The sequence below is a fragment of the Saccostrea cucullata genome, unplaced genomic scaffold (genome assembly GCF_032062105.1).
Source record: "Saccostrea cucullata isolate Sc308-1 unplaced genomic scaffold, CSIRO_AGI_Scuc_v1 ctg319, whole genome shotgun sequence".
Lineage (NCBI taxonomy): Eukaryota > Metazoa > Mollusca > Bivalvia > Ostreida > Ostreidae > Saccostrea > Saccostrea cuccullata.
Window position 1 is genome coordinate 1,227,501 of NW_026920610.1, and position 19,964 is coordinate 1,247,464.

Below are 19,964 nucleotides of genomic sequence, written 5' to 3' on the forward strand. Positions count from 1 at the left end.
AAAAATATATTAGAAAATCTTCTTTCATCTAAAAGTTATTAACACTTCAAGTTTTTAGATGGGTTTGATTGACACATCCTTGTCATAGTGTTTAAGTTCTTTCATTGGTTAAATGGGGTCAAACGGGAAGTTATTACATCTCAGAAGTATGCAACTCACAGTTTATGATTCTTTTAATCACAAAAATCAATGAATTTACAGGTATTTATGGCAGAGTGGAAATTGTGAAATTGTTCTTCAAGAAGAAGAGTTCAGGGTTAATACAAATGGATTGCGCGGAACATGCAATACTAGGTTTGAATTTCAGTCTGTTATCAGATTATGTTATAAGACTCTCTAACACTTGAATACCAGTTGTATAACTCAAAAGCAAAGCAGAATTATACTTAAGTTTTCCAAAGAATTCTTTTTAATGAATGAAAAATCATATGTAACTTAATTTCAAGATGTATTCAATGTTTAATCATTGAGTTTTATTTTGTGATATCCTCACCTATACTCAGGTAAATTGACTGAATATGTCTTTTTGATTCCTTTCCATAATGAATGATGATGTTTTGCATGCCATGCTAATGTGTCCATGGTAATGAATGAACTAAATATCTCTATTTTTAACCCTGTGTTTCAGCCATTGAAAATTTGGACAGAGCAACTGTTTGGAATCGCACTATGCATGTACAGTTTTCCAAGGCAGGGACAATTCATTTTGAAGATCATGAACAGGTATGACATAAACTAACAAGCCCGGTAGTTGTGAAATTTTCACCATAAAAAGACTGATTCATACATGCCAACTTTCCCCTGCAGAATCCCGCTTTCCTGATCGTGAGAGGTGTGTCACCAAAATTTCTGATTTTAAAAGACCGCTGAATTTTGACAATCGGGATAACACACTTGTTTATTCAATGCACACAGAAAAGTTTCATTGTTTATTTAACCAGGTGTTAAATCACAGGAAATCACTTCACGCATGAACGCACGCATGTGTCCAGGTACAAGTAGCTTATAGCTTGGGGCAATCAGGGGATTATCTTGTCAGTTTTAAGGGGTATGCAAGGTGAAACACATAGATTAATGTGATAATTGTTAGTTCTTTTATTAAAAACATAAATTAAAGACAATAAAACACTAGTCAACCCATAAAATCGGAATCCAAAGAGATCGTTTTTTTTTTTGAAAACAAAAGTAGAATACTATAAAGCATATCAGCTGATTTTATCTACCTATAATGAAAAATATTGTAAAGTTTGGCAGTTAAAATATTATGAAAAAATTAAGATGAAACAATCAAGTGTATGTCAATTAATATTTCTTTTCCCTCCCTTCTTCTTTCTAATATTGTATGTTATAGGTATGTGCATGACTTAAGGAAATACCCACATGGCACCTTCAAACCTGACAAATTTCATGACTGTAAAAAAAAATTCTCTTTTGGATAGATGGTATAAATTTCTGTAAATTTAGTATCTTATTAGAATTTCTAATTAATTGAAATATAAATAAAATGTGTCAAAAATGTTTCCAGAAACAGGACTTTACAGTATCAAAACCTCATATATTTTTCAGCCTTTGAAAAAAAAATGATTTAAAAGTTGTACAATTTTCAATTTTTCACTAAATAAAGTATGTGTCCTGGTAGAAAAATTATGTTGTTTACATATGTAACTATATACCCCTTCTTTAGTGAGAGAGGCACCTATTTTAGAAAAAATATTTCAATTTTGGAAAGAAATTAAAACATCATTTTTTGTGTTAGATTAATCCGTAAGTTGTATTGATAAGTGATATCAATATTATAAATAAAAAAAAAAGATCATTTCATAATCATTTAATTTCACTACAAAATGTCGCGAATTTAAAGCTTTGAAAATTGTCGTCACGCGCTAAATCCCCCATGGGAATTTTCAAAAGTTGGCATGTATGCTGATTCCCTGCAGAAAGGTGTGTCAGTTTGATGAATTGATACACACTTATTCAGAACACATAGCAGTTTCTTTTAAGCATATGAAAAGTACCGATGTGTTACAAAAAAATTATGAATATTCATAATGCAGCTGTATTAGGAGGTGGGGCCTAATTTATACGGGAAAAGGTAACTTGTTATTGTGATGTCATCCTTGTAGATTAATGTGCACTGAGCACTATCAAAGGATGCTGTAACTTTGTCACAGTGTAAATTGTTTATAAAATAAACAAAGTTTCTTGCAGATACTATTTTGTATCTAATTGATTCAAATGCAAAGACCTTTTATTGAATTTATTTATTTATTTTATCTACATTCTAAGTAATCAATATTTCCTTTATTTCCATTTTCATTTATAAAATTTGCTGTGCATTTAAAATAGAATTCCAGTTACTGGCATTGAAAATGTCTAATTTTTAGCTCACCTCAACGAAGTCGAGATGAGCTTATGCTATACCCCCGGCGTTGGCGTCGACGTCAGCGTTAGCGTCGGCATCCAAGGTTAAATTTTTAGGAGCAAGTCCATTCCCAAGTAACTATAAGCCCTACCTGAACCAAACTTGCATGGATGATGCATCTAGGGATGTACACTACCAGAATTGCTTTGGATGCTGGATCTGACCCACATTTTCTAGATGAGTAGATGAGTGACCAGGTTAAAGTTTTTGGAGCAGGTCCATTCCCAAGGAATTATAAGCCCTACCCGGACCAAACTTGCATGGATGATGCATCTAGGGATGTACACTACCAGACTTGCTTTGGATGCTGGATTTGACCTACATTTTCCAGATGAGTGACCAGGTTAAAGTTTTTGGAGCTGGTCTATTTCCAAGGAACTATAAGCCCTACCTGGACCAAACTTGCATGGATGATGCATCTAGGAAAGGACACTACCAGACTTGCTTCGGATGCTGGATTTGACCTACATTTTCCAGATGAGTGACCAGGTTAAAGTTTTTGGAGCAGGTCCATTCCACAGGAACTATAAGCCCTATTTGGACCAAACTTGCATGGATGATGCATCTAGGGATGTACACTACCAGACTTGCTTCGGATGCTGGATCTGACCTACATTTTCATTCCCAAGTAACTATAAGCTCTATTTGGACCAAACTTGCATGGATGATGCATCTAGGGATGGACACTACCAGACTTGCTTCGGATGCTTGATCTGACCTACATTTTCATTCCCAAGTAACTATAAGCCCTAGCTAAACCAAACTTGCATGGATGATGTATCTAGGGATGTACACTACCAGACTTGCTTCGGATGCTGGATCTGACCTACATTTTCATTCCCAAGTAACTATAAGCCCTAGCTAAACCAAACTTGCATGGATGATGTATCTAGGGATGTGCACTACCAGACTTGCTTCGATGCTGGATCTGACCTACATTTTCATTTCAGAGTAACTATAAGCCTTAGCTAAACCTAACTTGCATGGATGATGCATCTAAGGATGGACACTATCAGACTTGCTTCGGATGCTGGATCTGACCTACATTTTCATTCCCAAGTAACTATAAGCCCTAGCTAAACCAAACTTGCATGGATGATGTATCTAGGGATGTACACTACCAGACTTGCTTCGGATGCTGGATCTGACCTACATTTTCATTCCCAAGTAACTATAAGCCCTAGCTAAACCAAACTTGCATGGATGATGCATCTAAGGATGGACACTATCAGACTTGCTTCGGATGCTGGATCTGACCTATATTTCCATACAAGAGACCAGGTTAAATTTTTGGGAACAGATCAATCCAAATGAACTTGAAGTCCTTGATATCTGCAGTATTAACAGTTATGAATATTTGTTTACATGATACATGTTTTTCACGCTACACGCATAGAAATGTGTATATGCCATGTAAGGGGTTAAACACAACTTGCAAGAATATTGTTGTTGGGATGAATACTTAATATTAAGAAAAAATGATGTGAGATTTGCATTACTTAAACTGATAACATTCGTCGAGGTGAGCTTCGTAATCTTTGATTACCTATGTTTGTATCAGTGTAATTAAACAGTGTAAATATTTTGTTAGAAAAAGACGGCTTCTAGGTGACATTATAGTAATTGTAGCATCCTTGCCAAATTTTAAAAATGTTTTTTAGTTGATGCAGGAGATCCATTTTCAGACTTTTATAGTAAAATTGCCACAGTAGAAAGCAGAATTCAATAAAATATCACAACAGTGAAATGATGGCATATTGAGATAATTAAGATATATTGCAGTTCTTGCAGAGTTTTTGTTTTAAATGTTATAAGCATTTACTTTTTCCCAACCTGTAGAACGCAAGAAATTTTGTTAATTAATATAAAAACAATAGAATGCTTTCTTTGATTATTAGTATGGGGAATTAATGTTGTAGCTGTTGCAGAAATAATACATAACCCGTGTGAGAGGGTTATGTAGATTTTTTTCTGCGATAGCTGCAGCATTAGTTTCCCTACAAACAACCAAAGGGAGACATTTTATTGTTTATAAAGACATCTTTATAAATAATCATATATAAAAGTGAATATGTTAAATATAGTATTGTTGAAAGGTACATCATTGTATGTTTCATTGAAGGAACAATTCTATACTGGAGAAATAAGGGTTATAATATTTAGTGGAGGTAAGTATTATGTATATATTTAAGGATGAAAGTTTTCTTTATTTTCAGTTTACAAAAGATTTCAGAAACACAAGGCTCTTCAGGGGAGGACACGATTTTAACTATCTGAAGTCCGCAAATGCTCCCTCTCCCATAATTCATCTGTCCAACTTAGTGTAAGTGATGGTTGTCATAAATAAATGCAGATATCTTTTATTTAAATTATGCTTAATTTTATTTGAAATTATTGTGTTATTAAATATTTATTCATGAATATCATTTGGGTTACAATTGTCTTGGAATTCTTAGACACATTGTTCATATACATAATTTATTTGATGCATTTTCTTTCTTTTGAATAGGAGCACCATTACAAAAGCAGACATCATCGATGTGTTTTCAGAATATGGAAATGTGTTGAACGTTGTCGTGTTTGAGTAATTATTGTTTATTCAGCATTCTAACTTGTAATTGTAGCTTAAACATAATAATTCTAATAATTGTTTTTTATTTGATCCAGAATTATGAGTTACTTGTGTAAATAAAAAGTCTTTGACAAAAACTTTGCATTTGCACATATGTCTAAACTTTATTTCAAATCTATGTATTGTAAGTGATTCTTTATTTTTTGGAGCATATAATACAAATACATGTATAGTACTTCCTTTTTATGATAAAGACTTCTTGAGATTACATACTTTAAAGGGTTTAAGGATAAAAGTTTTTTCAAATTTATTTCATAAGCTGAATCAGTTGACTTAGTAAAGAGTTGTGTAATTTTGTAGATCTAAGGGGAAGAGAGGATCTTTGTTAGAGTATGCTTCAGTACCAGAGTCCATCTTGGCCGTCATGGTAATGATACATCTATCTTCAACCTGTGTCAATCAAATTCATATCATTTATCACTTAATTATTATAAAAAAGTTGCAGAAAATTACACATCCTGAAAGTTTTAGGGGAGTATATAGAGAAATTTTTGCAATAATTGAATTTTTGTGCCCCCCTTAGAAAAAGGGAGGGCATATTGCTTTGCTGCTGTTTGTTAGTCGGTCTGTCAGTTGGTCTGTCTGTCGTATCACCAAGTTTCCGTTCATTTTCTTCACAGCCGTTGCACATACTAAAATGAAATTTGGTGTACAGATTTATCATAAGATTATATCTAGGCCAAGTACTGTTTTGGGGATGAACTGGTCGTTTTTGACAGAGTTATGTCCCTTGGATTTAGATTGATTGATTGTATGTAGTTTAAGTCCCATTCAAGAATTTTTCACTCATGTAGAGATGTCAACATATACCGGTGAAGGGCTTCAAATTTTGACTTTTACTCAGCACTCGGGGCCATTGAGCAGTGAGGGATCTTTGTCGTGCCAATGCCTGCCGTGACATGGGACCTCGGTTTTCAAAGTCTCATCTGAAGGACCCGCAACTTTCACTTCAAGTGCCAAGCACATGGCAAAGGAACAGTTGTTGCTCATTTTTTATCAAATTAGGTCAGTTGTGGCCGAGATACGAACTCACGACCTCCCGATCAAGTAGCGAGCGCTCTACCAACCGAGCTACCATGAACGCTCCTTGGATTTAGAAAAAATTCCAATTACTAGTATTTGCAGTTTCCATTCATTTCTTCTGCAGCGGTTGCACATACTGAAATGAAATTTGGTATACAGATTTATCATAAGAACATGTAGGTTATGTTTTGTTTTGGGTATGATCAAGCCATTTTTGACAGAGTTATGCCCCTTGGACTTGAAAGAAATTCCAAATTTATTCGGGGAAGGGGGGCATAAGTGTTTTACAAACATCTTGTTGTTGTTTTTTTCAATAAATGTATTTGTGACAGCTGCAAAATATGCAAGTAAAAGTATGCAAATAAGGATGCAACCACTATTACATGCAACCAATTATCCTTGTTAAGATATAGACGTTTTTGGGTTTATATTTATGTTACTTAATCATAATCTGTCGCTGTCTTGACTATAACCTTTCAACATTTTAAATTCTTCTCCATAACCACTTGGAAAATTAATCAAATTTAATTGCCACAAAGTATAATTAAAGGGGATTCAAGTTTATTCATATGAATAGCATTGCTCTCTTTCAAAGGGAGATAAACTAAGAATTTGTAAAGTTTGGTGGAATCATAATAATATGTGTAACTTCTTCATAACCATTGGGCCAGAAAGATGAAGCTTGAAGGTTTCCAGACAAAGTGTAGATTCAGATTTTCTGAGAACCCCCCCCCCCCCCCCCCTTCCCCTTTGCTCTCCAGAGTAGAAAGTTTTTAAGATATAAGTTCAAAGTTAAATTTGGGGATGTGTAAGAATAAAATATTTTTCGTTAAAAACGTGAAAGCCATGATAAGAAATATTTGCAGGATGTGCAGCTTCAAGTTCAGTTAAATATTGAAAACATTACCATGGGAGTTGACGGGACCTCACTATGGGATCAAAATTGTACATGGAAATATATAGCATTTTCATTTTTAGCTCAACTGTTAAAAAATTTTTATTGTCAATATGTTGCCAGTACATGCTATGTTTTTTTTTCCATTGACAGGCAATGCACAATTTCCTTTTGCCAGACAACTCCAGGTTAAATGTTACGTTTTCCCATTTCAAATCCTTGAACAAGAAGTAGTTTGAAAGAATGAAGCTATGAACAGTTCTAGTTGGCTGAATCTGCTCTTCTTCTAAAAAATTTTAAAAAATCAAAAGAAGACGTATAGCTATGGAGCTGTAGGTACTGATGTGGATTTTTTATTTCTTGTGAATGTGTCATGATAAAATGTATTTTGTACAAGGTTTGTAAAAATTTTGTATTTTTTTAAATACGTTTGTTACATATATTTTGTTTTATTTTACTTGCCATACGCAATATATTGTAGTAGTACGTTACATATGTAGTCATTAACAGTATAGTTTTGTTAAGTTAGATGGTTTGAAATGCAATATTGTGTGTAAGTAAACTTATTGTATTCTACATTTGATACTGGCCAGTAAATAGCAAGAAGTCAAAATATACAGCAAAAATAAAAATTGTAAAGGAAAGGGAATATAAAAAATAATGTGAAAATTTCAATTAATATGGTACTTAGCCAAACTTTCCTTTTTATTCATTAAGACTAGGTCTTCCTTTGAACTGTTCAAAACTATAGTTGTAACTGAATACCACTCTGTGTTCACATTAATTTTGTATTAAGATTAACTATGTTTATACATTTTATTTTACCATTAGATATTATGATAATCACATTCATATTCACAAGTTTATATGTAGTCTGTTAAATAGACATAAAAAGGACTGTGAATGTTAATAGCTCAATTATTATTTTTATTTAAATTTGTTCTCTCTGTATAGAAAAAAAAATGCAACCAAAAATTATTTTTTTAGGGATTTTGTATAAACTAAAGAGATCTTACTTTTTATGCATATTCTTCCAACACCTTGTTTATAGTTTATAACATGTTGTCTTCTAATGTAAAAGACTTTTCTGAAAGTATTATCCTGTGACATATTAATTTCTTGCTTCTGTACTTGTTTGACTTTTCACCTTTCTTTTTGACTCTGATGAGCTTCTAGTGTCTAGCAATAATATTTTTCTTCAATTTGAAAAATCATTCCTTATTTTTGGCCTGTTGTTTCTACGCTCCTTTCAGTCCATCTTTGTCACGATTAAGCCATTTTGTTCATGTTCATGCAAGAAGCATTGCCCTGTGACTTACTTAATCTGCCCATTTTATTCATTGTTACCTTTAATTTTCCAAATACAATTTGCTCTGGAAGAAAGTTTTGTGTATCTTAATATCATGCTGACGTTTTCTTCTTTTCTTAATTCTTCTGAAAATTGTTGATAGTTTACTGAATTGTTCTGTTCTGAAATTTGTGTCTTTTTCTATTTGATGCTTTAGACTGGTTGAGACCTTTTGCTTCTGAGACTTTTTGAAATTCTTCTTAATTGATTCCTATTCATGTAGATATTTGTACTTTTTTGTGTGTATTCATGATTTCTCTAATAATGAATCACCTGTTCTGTCCATCCTTCATTTTCATGTTCCAAGAAAACAATATTCAACCACTGAGACTGCACATTCTTTTTGAGAGTCTTTTTTCTGCTATATTTCTCTTTGTTGAAAAGCCCGTGTTGATCTGAAATATTAGTGTTCTTCACTGTTTTCTAAATACTTCTCCAAGATGAGCTATTTTCTGACGACAGCTTCAACAAAGGCATCACCTTTGATCAGTGCATTGATATCAGTATTTATATACATGCACTGAGTTTGCTAATATATCTTGTGCTTTAATAATTCAGGAACAGGGGCACTTGTTTCTGTAATAATTTTTTTAACCCATAGTATATTAAAACTATACATGTATACGTATGTGTTGAAAATTTATTACAGAAACAAGTGTGTGTGTGTACAAGAAGCATCGTATAAAGTAGTACTCATCTGTTTTAGTAATTTTGCAACTTATTTTAATTTTTCATATGTAACTCTTTTTTAAGAATCATCAAAATGTGTTACTAAAAATTTTTGTTAGAGGTTGTTTGAGATTATTTGATGAGGTTTAAAAACTCACCAAAGGTGCTGCATTATGTTGTAATATTTTATTTTTTCCACATGTAGTTAACATGATATTCATAAATAAAATTCTGTTCAATTTTATTTGTTTCTTATTTTGATCAAAAAGCTTATGCTTTTTCTATTTTGCAGTGTATATACTAGATGTTTTTTGACTATATCCTACGATCCCTGGACCAATTTTTATTCAGTACCAGAAAATCCTTGATATTAAGGCTTCATTTATTCCAAAATTAGGGGAAACAACCAAATTCAAAGAATTGTGGTCCCCCGCTTTTGGTGTTTTTGTGGGTGAGATGTCACTTTTATGACATATTGTGTCAAATATGAATGCCCCATCAAACGTCATTTAAAAATTATCCCTGAAGTTGATTTTTTTTTTTTTAAAAAGGTCAATCGTGAAGGTCAAGGGGTCAGAAATCATTATAAGCATGCTCAGAAATATCTTGTCACAAGTAATGCACATGTCAAATATGAAAGCCCTATTTCTTCTCAATATAAGGAACAAGATGTGTTTGTGAAACACTGATGACCCGTATGGCAACAAAGCAAAGATTAAACTTTTCTAAAATGCAAATTAAATATATTACTGTATAAGCCAAAGTAGGGTCTTCTCACAAGAAATACGATTGTGAAATATGAATGCCCTAACACCACTTGTTCAAAACTTATGACCAGGGATAGTTCTTGAAATGTACGTCAAACTCCAAGGTCAAAGGGTCAAAGTTGTTGGTTTATTAAGAAAGGTCTTCTCACAAGTATTACAAATGTGAAGTATAAAAGCCCTAACCCTAAAGTTAAAACTAAACTACAAAAGTTATGACCAAGGTTAAAGTTTTTAAAGAGTAGGTCAAACTCCAGTGTCAAGGTCAAAGTTCTTGATATCCAATGAAAGGTCCTGTCACAAGGATTAAATTTGTCAAGTATGAAAGCCCTAGCCCTTACCGTTCAAAAGTTATGGCCAAGGTTAAACTTTTTTCAAAAGTACGGAAATCTCCAAGGTCAAGGTCAAAAGTTCAAATTTGTTTGTATCAAATGAAAGTTCTTGCCACAAAGAATACATATGTGAAATAAGAAAGTCCTATACCTACTGTTCAAAAGTTATGGCCATGGTCATAGTTTTTATAGTAGGTCAAACTCCAGGGTCAAGGTCAAAGGGTCAATGTTCTTGATATTCAATGAAAGGTCCTGTCACGAGGATTACATTGTGTAGTATGAAAGCCCTACCTCTTAATTACCCTTCAGTTATGGTCAAGGTGTGTTCTTAAAAGTAAGTCAAACTCCAAGGTCAAGGTCAAAGTTCATGGTATACAATGAAAGGACTCCTCACAAGGATAACATATGTGAAGAATGAAAGCCCTAGCCCTTACCGTTCAAAGATTATGGCCAAGGTTAAAGTTTCTTCATAAGTACGGAAATATCCAAGGTCAAGGTCAAAGTTGTTGGTATCCAATGAAAGGCCTTGCCACGAAAAATACATAATTATGTGAAATATGAAAGCCCTAGTCCTCACCGTTCAAAAGTTAAGGCTAAAGTAAAAGTTAAGAATTTTAGTGTAAAAGTGGGTCAAACTCCAAGGTCAGGGTCAAAAGGTCAAATTTGGTGGTACCCAAAGAAAGGTTTTGTCACAAGGAATACACACGTGAAATATGAAAGCCATAGCTTTTCTCAATCAAAAGTTATGGGCAAGGTCAAAGTTTTTGTGACGGACGGACAGCTAGACAGAAATGTCCCCTCGCTTTCGCGAAAGCGGGGGACAATAATCAGGGAAAAGTAGAATTAGTAGAAGTTGCTGAAATTTTTCCTCAAGAACCAAAGGGCAGGTCACTAAACTTGTACTTAAGGATGAGGATAAATTCTTCAAAACATTGCCCTTTTCAAAATAGTGAAGGTGTGGTTCTAAGGTCACATCAAATTTGACAAATGATAATTTGTTAAAATACTGAGGAAGATTATGCTCAATAAATCTTGTTAGTGACATGCATCTTGGAACATAGGGATATGCAGAAGTAAACCCAAAAGTAGGTCACATTGACCTAACCTTGGAATTTTACAAATACGGTACTCATTCTCACAAATTTTGATTTTGTGAAGCCTTGGAATATGAAAACCTTTTATTCTTTTCATCTGATTATACTGGTTTTTGAAAAAAAAAATGGTACGATGTAATTGGTTTGACAGTTTTTGTTTCTTCTTCAACAATGGAATTTTATTTGAAATGGATTGTACGTAATATTGATGTGTGTGTCTCTCTTTAAGAATCTGGGATTTAAATATATTCAAAATAATTGTCGTTACTATGAAACTAAAAATTTGTCAATCATTTAAAAAAAAAAGGTATTTGCTCCTTGTTTTAAAAAACATATAAATATAAAGCTGCTTTTTTCAATAAAAATGGAACTCTTAAATTATCATACCATCACACTGGTCATTTGCAAACTTATTTTATAAGAAAACATACTGATTGTACACACAAAGTACTTTGAAGTTGATATTAGAAGATGTTTGAGGTTCAGATGGACAGTATCTTTGTATTTTTGGAAGATATTAAAGGTCTTCCAAAAATTTGTTGGATTGTCCATGGGCAACAATTGTGCCCTGTTATTAGCAAACCTGTTTTCGCATTTATATACAGCAGAGTTTATTTTAAAAACTAAAAATGAAAAGAAGAAACCCTTCTTGTGGCCTTCAGCTCGACATTTAGATATATTGAGGATACATATCTAATTAACAATTATACTTACTTCCATTTTACATATGTATCCATATATCCAAGTGAACTTGAAATAAAAGACACGTACCACAGAGTCTTGTAGAAAATTTTCATTGAAAGTTTGTTTGCCCCCCCCCCCCCTTTTTTTTTGCAGCAGATGGTTAAATAAGGGTAGATTGTCTGAGTAAAAAAAAGAGGGAGGGCTTTAGGATTTCGAGGTTGGGCATTTTTCTCTCTCTTGTTTGTTTTTTGTTCGTCAATTTTACCCCCCCCCCCTTGTAAGTTGATTTTTTTCTCTGGACACCCTCTTCAAAAACGATGCAACGTTTCCTCACATGCTAATTGAATAAAATACCCGTACCATTCAGGATTGGAAATAATAATAAGAAAACAATCTGCTAATAGACCATGGTCTTACTGGTACCAAATTCTATATTGGGCCTCTATGTCTCTATGTCCATTCTGAGCTGTAAGCAGTCACTGTCCGAATTTGAGTGAATGAGTTAATGCATAGGTGTCGGAACCGGGGGGCTTTTTCCAAAGATAGATTTAGAATAGACATTGAACAATGCTGCGTAGGTTTAGCCCCCCCCCCTTTCCACAGACACGTTGCAGTATAGGTTTAAAATTGGGAAAGTGGTGGTGTTTGGAAAAAAATTCGGTACTGAAAATCGAACCTTTAGCCCCCCCCCCCCCCCCAGGATTTTGACGTTTGGACAATAGACATTTCCCTTTTTTGCTTGTCAGGTTTTTTAGGAGGTCTAAAATAAATTTCTTACACTTAGCCCACCCCCAACTTTTAATATGCTTCCGACGCCAATGTAATGTATGAATGAACAAATAAATGAACAGCATACACTACTTAACGTACACACTTAATTAAATCATCAAATACATGTAATCAGAATAAAACCAAAAAAAAAGGATTTTGATTGATTTACATGTGTTGTTTAACGTCCCTCTCGAGAAATTTTCACCCATATGGAGACGCCACCACTTGCCGCGGTGGAGAGCTGCAAATTTTGTCCTATAAAGATGCTCGGCGATCAGGGCCATTGACCAGTGAGGGATCTTTTTCGCGCCAGCACTCACTGCGACACTGGACCTCGGTTTATACGATCTCATCCGAGGGACCGGTCTCCAGTAGGATTCGAACCCGCGACGTAAGGATCAACTCCTTACTTTGCTGCTCTAGGGAAGACGCTCTAACCACTGCGCCATGATGCAGGCGACTACGGATTTTGAAGACAATAGGTCCTCCTTTATGATTCGGAGTCTGGAAACAAAAATTTTGCACCCTCCAGAGTGAGATGCCCTCTAAGAATACTAAAAAAAAAATCCGACCCAACAAAATCAACATCGAGGAGCTGTACATTAAAAATAACTTACGGAAGCGTATCAGTACCACGTATTTTAAAAGTTGGCTTTCCCAACTTTAATCTTGGCTTTCAACTTTAAAGTAGGCTTTTTCCAATCTTGGCTTTTCAAACTAGAACCTTGGATTTTCCAACTTCAATTTTGGATCTCCCCCAACTTTAAAAGTGATAACTAGAACTTTATTCTGAGCTTTTCCAAGATTTTGGTCTTTCCACGGGTTATCCTGAGTTATTCAAGTTTAATCTTGGCATTTCCAACTTGAAAAAGGGTAATTCTAACTTTGATCATGGCTTTTCCAACTTTGACCTTGGCTTTTCCAACGTTAAAACTTGTAATTTCAACATTAAATCCGAATTTTCCAACTTTAAAGTTGGTATTTCCACTTTTAATCTTGGTCTTTTCATCTTTAATCTTGGCTTTTCCAACTGAAATTTGGCTTTTCCATCTTTAATCTTCGCTGTTCCAAAGTTAAAAATGGTAATTACAACTTTTATTATTGGCTTTTTAATTTCCAACTTTAAATTTGACTTTTCCAACTTTCATCTAGGCTTCTCTAACTTTAATTTGAGCTCTTCTAGCCCTTTTCCTCAGTTTTTTTCATTTGTTGTTAGTTATTACCAACTTAAGTTATGTAAACATTAAATCAATTCACTGAAATAGGTCGGTCGAGGGGGGGGCTTTAAAAAGGGGGAGCGGGGTCGTAGGGAGTTATGGTGTAAAACTTTATCACTGCGGAATAAATTGGTGAGCACTTTTTATCTGTGTCAGTTTTACTTTTTAAGAAACATCGGGCATTTATTTTGTATGAACGAATAAGCTATATAAAAAGGTATAAAAATAAGACCGTTATTAGGTATTTGATAGATGGGAATAATCAAATGCTACATTACATGCTACAAATACAACAGAACTAAATGTATCAATTCTGTATATGGAACACAATGAAAATTTTCCATCTTTCATCACAATTTCATAATTAAATTGTATCTTTCCATTGTAATTACATATATAAAACGGCAACACGAGTGTAACTACAAAGTTTCAGAATACCGGTAAAACGTATAATGCCTTAAAAGGTTGGAAAAGCCAACGTTAAAGTTGGATAATTCAATATAAATTTTGGAATCACCAATTTAAAAGTAGGAAAAATCATGATAAGAGTTGGAAAGTGGAAAGCCAAGATTAGAGTTAAAAACTGGAGAGCCAAGATTAGAGTTGAAAACTGGAGAGCCAAGATTAGAGTTGGAAATTGGAGAGCCAGGATTAGAGTTGGAAATTGGAGAGCCAAGATTAGAGTTGAAAATTGGGAAAATTGGAGAGCCAAGATTAGAGTTGGAAATTGGAGAGCCAAGATTAGAGTTGGAAATTGGAGAGCCAAGATTAGAGTTGGAAAGTCAAGATTAGAGTTAAATTGGAAAGCCAACTTTAAAGTTGGAAAGCCGAATTTTTAAGTTTGAAAAGCCAAGGTAAGATTAATTTTGTAATCACTAACTTTAAAGTTGGAAAAGCCAAGATTAGTGTTGGAAATTGGAAACCAAGATTAGAGTTGGAGATTGGAAAGTCAAATTTATTAATTAGTCAATTTAATTCCAACTGGAAATTGGAAAGTCAAAATTAGAGTTGGAAATTGGAAAAGCCAACTTAAAGTTGGAAAAGCCGACTATTTAAGTTAGAAAAGCCAAGATTAAAGGTGGAACTATCAACTTTATAAAGCTGGAAAAGCCAAGATTGATTTGGGTATCACTTAATTTAAAGTTTGAAATGCCAAGATTAGAGTTTGATATTGGAAAGCCAAGATTAAAGTTTGAAATTGGAACGCCAAGATTAGATTTTGAAATTCGAACGCCAAGATTAGAGTTGGTCACTGGAAAGTAAAGATAAGAAACTGGAAAAGCAAACTTTAACGTTGGAAAACCGATTTTTTAAGTTGGATACGCCAAGACTTAAGTAGGATTTACCAACTTAGAAAAGCCAAGATGTCAAGATTACACAGTTTAAGTTGAAATTACCAACTTTTTTTTAAGTTGGACCCCCCCCGAAAAAAAAACAAGCTAATTCAGAGAATTTGTGTCCCCCACTTAGGGAAAAAGTAAACCATGCGCAGTTCGGGGGGGGGGGGGTCGGATCCCCTTGACTGAATTTGTATAATTTATATTAAATGTATACATGTATACTGAAGCAAATGAAATATGCCAATATGGATATAAAGGTTTGATTGCTCATTCTATATTATGTGTATAGAAGATTCTTTTTATAGGGAATATTTATCACACTGTAATGATGATTTTATGAGTTTGTACAAGCCAGACCTCATAAATTTTTCATTTCACATGAATACTATCATTTAGTAAAAAAATCGTGTGGAAACGAAAGCGTTACAGACAGACAGAAAGACGGACGGACAGACCCAAATTAATATCCCCCACTTTTCAAGCGGGGGACAAAAAAATTGTTTTGGATTTAAAAGTTTATAGCAGTAATACGCTTCCGTTACTTAACCAGACCCGGATCCAATCTAAACCATGCGGGCTCGAAACTAACGCGGGCTTTGCTGTTCGAATTAGCGCGCGCACTTGTTTCGATGACGTAGTACAGGTGTACAATTACAATTACAGACTGAAAAGTGCAAGGACGAAAGTTGACCTAAACAAACAGGTGTATATAAAGTATCGACCCTAATTAATTATTGGAGAGAAACAATGAATTTTAACCTTTAATGACGATCGTTGGGATGTTGACCTGTTAGCAGTGGTTAGTGTGTCTTTTGGTCCACATTATGAAGTTTCATTTACTTCGTGGATGTTTACGTTTTACTCTTTGAGGACTTTTAAACTTTGGTATTTCTGTGCCGTTTGAACGAAATGACAGCTTGCCAGGTGAGTGTTTATTTAGCATCTGTTCAAAGTTATTTAGTTCACATGGATATTTTACTTCTTTATTAATGGTTAGATATTCTGTTTTATTGAAAGTTTTATTTTATAATGATATTAAACAGAACTTCCGAATGATGTAAGCCCTCAGGGCTAAGTGTTTTCAGAACATGATCAACTTTGGGGAACATCACAGTGTCTCGTCTGTGTAATGATTGTGTATTGTATGTATCACTGTATCAGCAAGGAATACAAACAGATTGGGATCTTGTGTCCAAAACTAAATATTTTTCATTTTTAATAAAGTAGAAAAACATAGAATAAAGCAACAACTCCAGGTAAAAAAGACTTTTTAAGCCTCATCATCATAATCATTATTGAACTTTATGTTGAGGGTGAACAGGTTTATTGTGTAAGAAATCCTTGATATTGGAGAGGCAAATTGATTTATGATACAACAAATGTCATTCTGTAAATTTATAATTGACAAAACTAACAAATGACTAATAATTATCCTGTTTTCACTTGTCACCTGTATCAGTCTTGTTGAAGACCAGTTGACTTGGATCTTAGAAGAAGACCTTCGAAGTTCCTCTCATATCTTTAATACCCAAATTGCAATCCTTTATTATTAAGTTCTGTATTTACAAGATCGATATCTTTTTAAATTTGAAGGCAAAGACACGTTATTTTTTTAAACTTTAATATTTTTGTAAACTTGCAACACAGGATATGTAGGGGATAACACATACTTCCATGAAGAATTACATTTAATTATTATCAAGTGAACCTAGATGTATTTCTGAATAAATTAATGAAAAGGGAAAATAATTGGTCATCAATGAATGTTGATCTGATGGAAGGTAAAAATATACATAAAAAGATGACACTGATTTAATGTGTTAAATTTAATACTTGGCAATGATGCAATTAATTTCAGGAAACCCTAACTCCACCATTAATTTAAAAAAAGATCTTCTTAATCATATTTATGTCAAAATGATTTAAATGAAAGGTTGCACTTTAAATCTTTATCGTCTTGATATAAATTAATTTATTTGACAAGTAGTTTTATAATTTGAGGTATTTTTTGCTATTTGATATCATTATCATATTTCATTCGTCATCAGGAACTAATTACGGAAGTTTGAAATCTCAGTTTCCCTTGGAAAGCTTTTTCTTCTCACAATTAATCAAATAGAATTCTTTACAAGATGGAACATATTACAAAGTTCTTTTTCATATCATTGTAAGTCTATTTGACGTCACTTGAATTCACATTGAATAAAATTAATTGTTGTTTAATGATATGCCACTTAAAATGACATTCTATATTAAGGATTAAATTTATACATGCACTTATCAATTCTGAAATTCGGTTAAGTTACATTACTACAGAAGCACTTGTCTTTTATAGCTAGACCTCTCAATAACTGCAGAGCAGACTGGTCAGGTGAACTTCTGAATATAAATTTTATGTATAGCTCATTGTTATCAATTTGCACTCGTAAATTCTGCCAAATATTTTGGCATTATTCACAAATGAATTAAAAGATAACACACTCTTCAATTTTCATATAGCATGTATAGTAGAATAGTATATATTCAATTTTAAATCAGCATTAGATGGACAGGACTGAATACTAACTGACAGCCTTGATTGGATTTTTATGTCACAGTTATGTACCCTTTCAGTAGGTCTCTGGGGACTGTCCATTAAATAAATAGCTTAATTAGGGAATCATTGCTGTAGATATAATCCTTGTTGTAGAGAAAAAGGGCCACTTCTGTCAGTGGTTAGAACCTAATTTCATTATATAGTTAATAAGTAAAACTAAAAAGAACCTACAGAAAAGAAGATATCTTTTCCAAAACCAGCAGTTTCTTTAATCATTAAACCCATACACATAGTTAGGGGATATCCGAAAACAACAAGTATTAGCAGTTATGGAAACAGATCGTAATTTAATTGTGAACTACCAGGGGCGGATCCAGGATTTGAAGTTAGGGGGGGCTAATAAAAGTAAATTTAGGCCCCCAGTGGGTCCAGGGCAAAGCCCTGGGGAGCCCCCATGGAAAGATTTTGTAGGGTAAAAAAGGTCTAGTATACATATTAACATTTTGTAGACGAAACTGTTATTTATGTTAACTTTGACAATTTTCCATCCGCCATGACTACTCTGCATAAATTTAGAACCAAGTGTACAACAGATGATGAAAAATGTTGGCCATACTGGGACTCAAACCCTGGACCTTCCACTAACCATGTGGGCAGTTTAACCACTGAGTTAACAGGCTTAGATACCCAATTCCTGTTATATTAAATATACCTCCCCATCCCCTTCCCCTTTTTCTTGAGGTTTTCCCTCCTGGAAACTTCACCAAAACTCGATCTTCTAAATCATGCACACATGGATTTTATTTTTGGGGGCCAAATATAACAGGTGAGGGGAAATTTGGACCAGAATGGGATTTAAACCTGGGACCTCCCAATTGCTAAGCAAAGTGTGCTGATTAGCCAAAAAGACAAAGAGTGCTGAATATATGGTTGTTTTCCTTCCTAAGTCCATGAAGTCTGACACATAGGTGTTGTGTCTGATTGATAAAATCATCAAAACAAAGTGTGTGACAACTTTGTTAATGACTTTTCATGTAGTAGGCTAAACAAAGGGTGACAAGTTCTGCTCATTAATCAGGACTGCCCCAGAGGCAGGGAAGTGGCCAGGATGGTCAGTGCATGGACAGCCAGTGACTGGGACCACCACATGTCAGATACTGAGTACTGACCTTGCATTGTGTAAATATGTATATACACTGTGTGAACTTCAATAATCATATACCTGCGTCGAACGTTTTCAAATTTTGAATTGGGTGATGGATTGATATCAAGAGAATAATTGTATGTCATTTTTTGGAGGATGTTTCTGTGGGAAAATCTGAAAATGAAGGTATCATTGTATTTAAATTTCAAAAAATGAGTAACAAATAGAAAGAATAATATCTAATGCTTTGCATCAAATTATATATAAGTGCGGTTAAGTAAGTCCTTGGGGAGTGCAATATAACTTTTCAAAACGAATTAAGAAAGGGTAATGGTTTATAGATTATTAAAAAAAAAAGACACCTACAGACAGTTTTGGTCAGCTGCAGTTCATTGAAGAATTAAGAGACAATTTAAAGATCAAAATATTTTTCATATGAGCTTTTTAGACACCTGTACGACTTGGGTGTTTGTAAACAATTAGCAAATATGATTCTTAATACCAAGATAATAGAAGTTTAAGTCCATAGAATTTATTTTAAAAATATTTCAATATATATTTAATTGATCAGTTGGAACAAAGTGTGAAGATAATAGTATTGATATTATTAATAGAAAGTCATATTTAAGATGTTTAAGGAATTTTAAACATTTATGAACATAAATATGATTTGCCTTGTAAACAGCTTAACCTGTTGTCATTTACATAAGTGGTTGGCATTATAGGAGAGAATGTACTAATGACCTTTAGGATGAGTCTGTTTTATGAGCCGTGAAATCACTTTTTCCACAAAGATTGCGTTTTTAAAAGTGTGTATTGACAGTCAGGGTGTCTCTTTCTCTGTTAAATAGTAAAATTGTACTGAATTATGATTTATGAAGTAAGCATTTCATAAGTGGTTATTTAATAACCCTTGTTGACACAGAAATTCTTCAGAGTTGAACAGTAAGGAGCAACTGTTGTAATATTTGGCAGGCCTTGTAGGTATTATTTTCATCTTTATTAAAATAAACTGTTTATGAAATGCATTAGCCATACACATGATATATTCCACACAAAGCCGTGTACATGTATTTACATGAGTTGACGGCTA

General features: G+C 33.7%; 2 protein-coding genes across 3 annotated transcripts in view; both read left to right on the plus strand.

Moving 5' to 3' along the window:
• Positions 1 to 9,231, plus strand: part of LOC134253806 (polypyrimidine tract-binding protein 2-like) — an 18,441-nt gene extending 9,210 nt beyond the window's left edge. The window contains exons 5-10 of the mRNA XM_062736403.1: positions 202 to 294; positions 629 to 723; positions 4,639 to 4,745; positions 4,932 to 5,006; positions 5,355 to 5,421; positions 7,126 to 9,231. Of these exons, the coding sequence (XP_062592387.1) occupies positions 202 to 294; positions 629 to 723; positions 4,639 to 4,745; positions 4,932 to 5,006; positions 5,355 to 5,421; positions 7,126 to 7,206 (518 nt within the window). The 3' untranslated portion in view covers positions 7,207 to 9,231. The remainder of the gene's footprint in view (positions 1 to 201; positions 295 to 628; positions 724 to 4,638; positions 4,746 to 4,931; positions 5,007 to 5,354; positions 5,422 to 7,125) is intronic.
• A 6,620-nt stretch (positions 9,232 to 15,851) lies between these two features.
• LOC134253816 (breast cancer anti-estrogen resistance protein 1-like) overlaps positions 15,852 to 19,964 on the plus strand; it is a 30,920-nt gene continuing 26,807 nt past the window's right edge. The window contains exon 1 of one of the 2 annotated variants that reach the window (XM_062736432.1): positions 15,852 to 16,115. In XM_062736432.1, the coding sequence (XP_062592416.1) occupies positions 16,101 to 16,115 (15 nt within the window). In that variant the 5' untranslated portion in view covers positions 15,852 to 16,100. Of the gene's footprint in view, positions 16,116 to 18,856; positions 19,058 to 19,964 lie in introns of those variants that run through there. The other variant, XM_062736418.1, reaches the window with a different exon arrangement.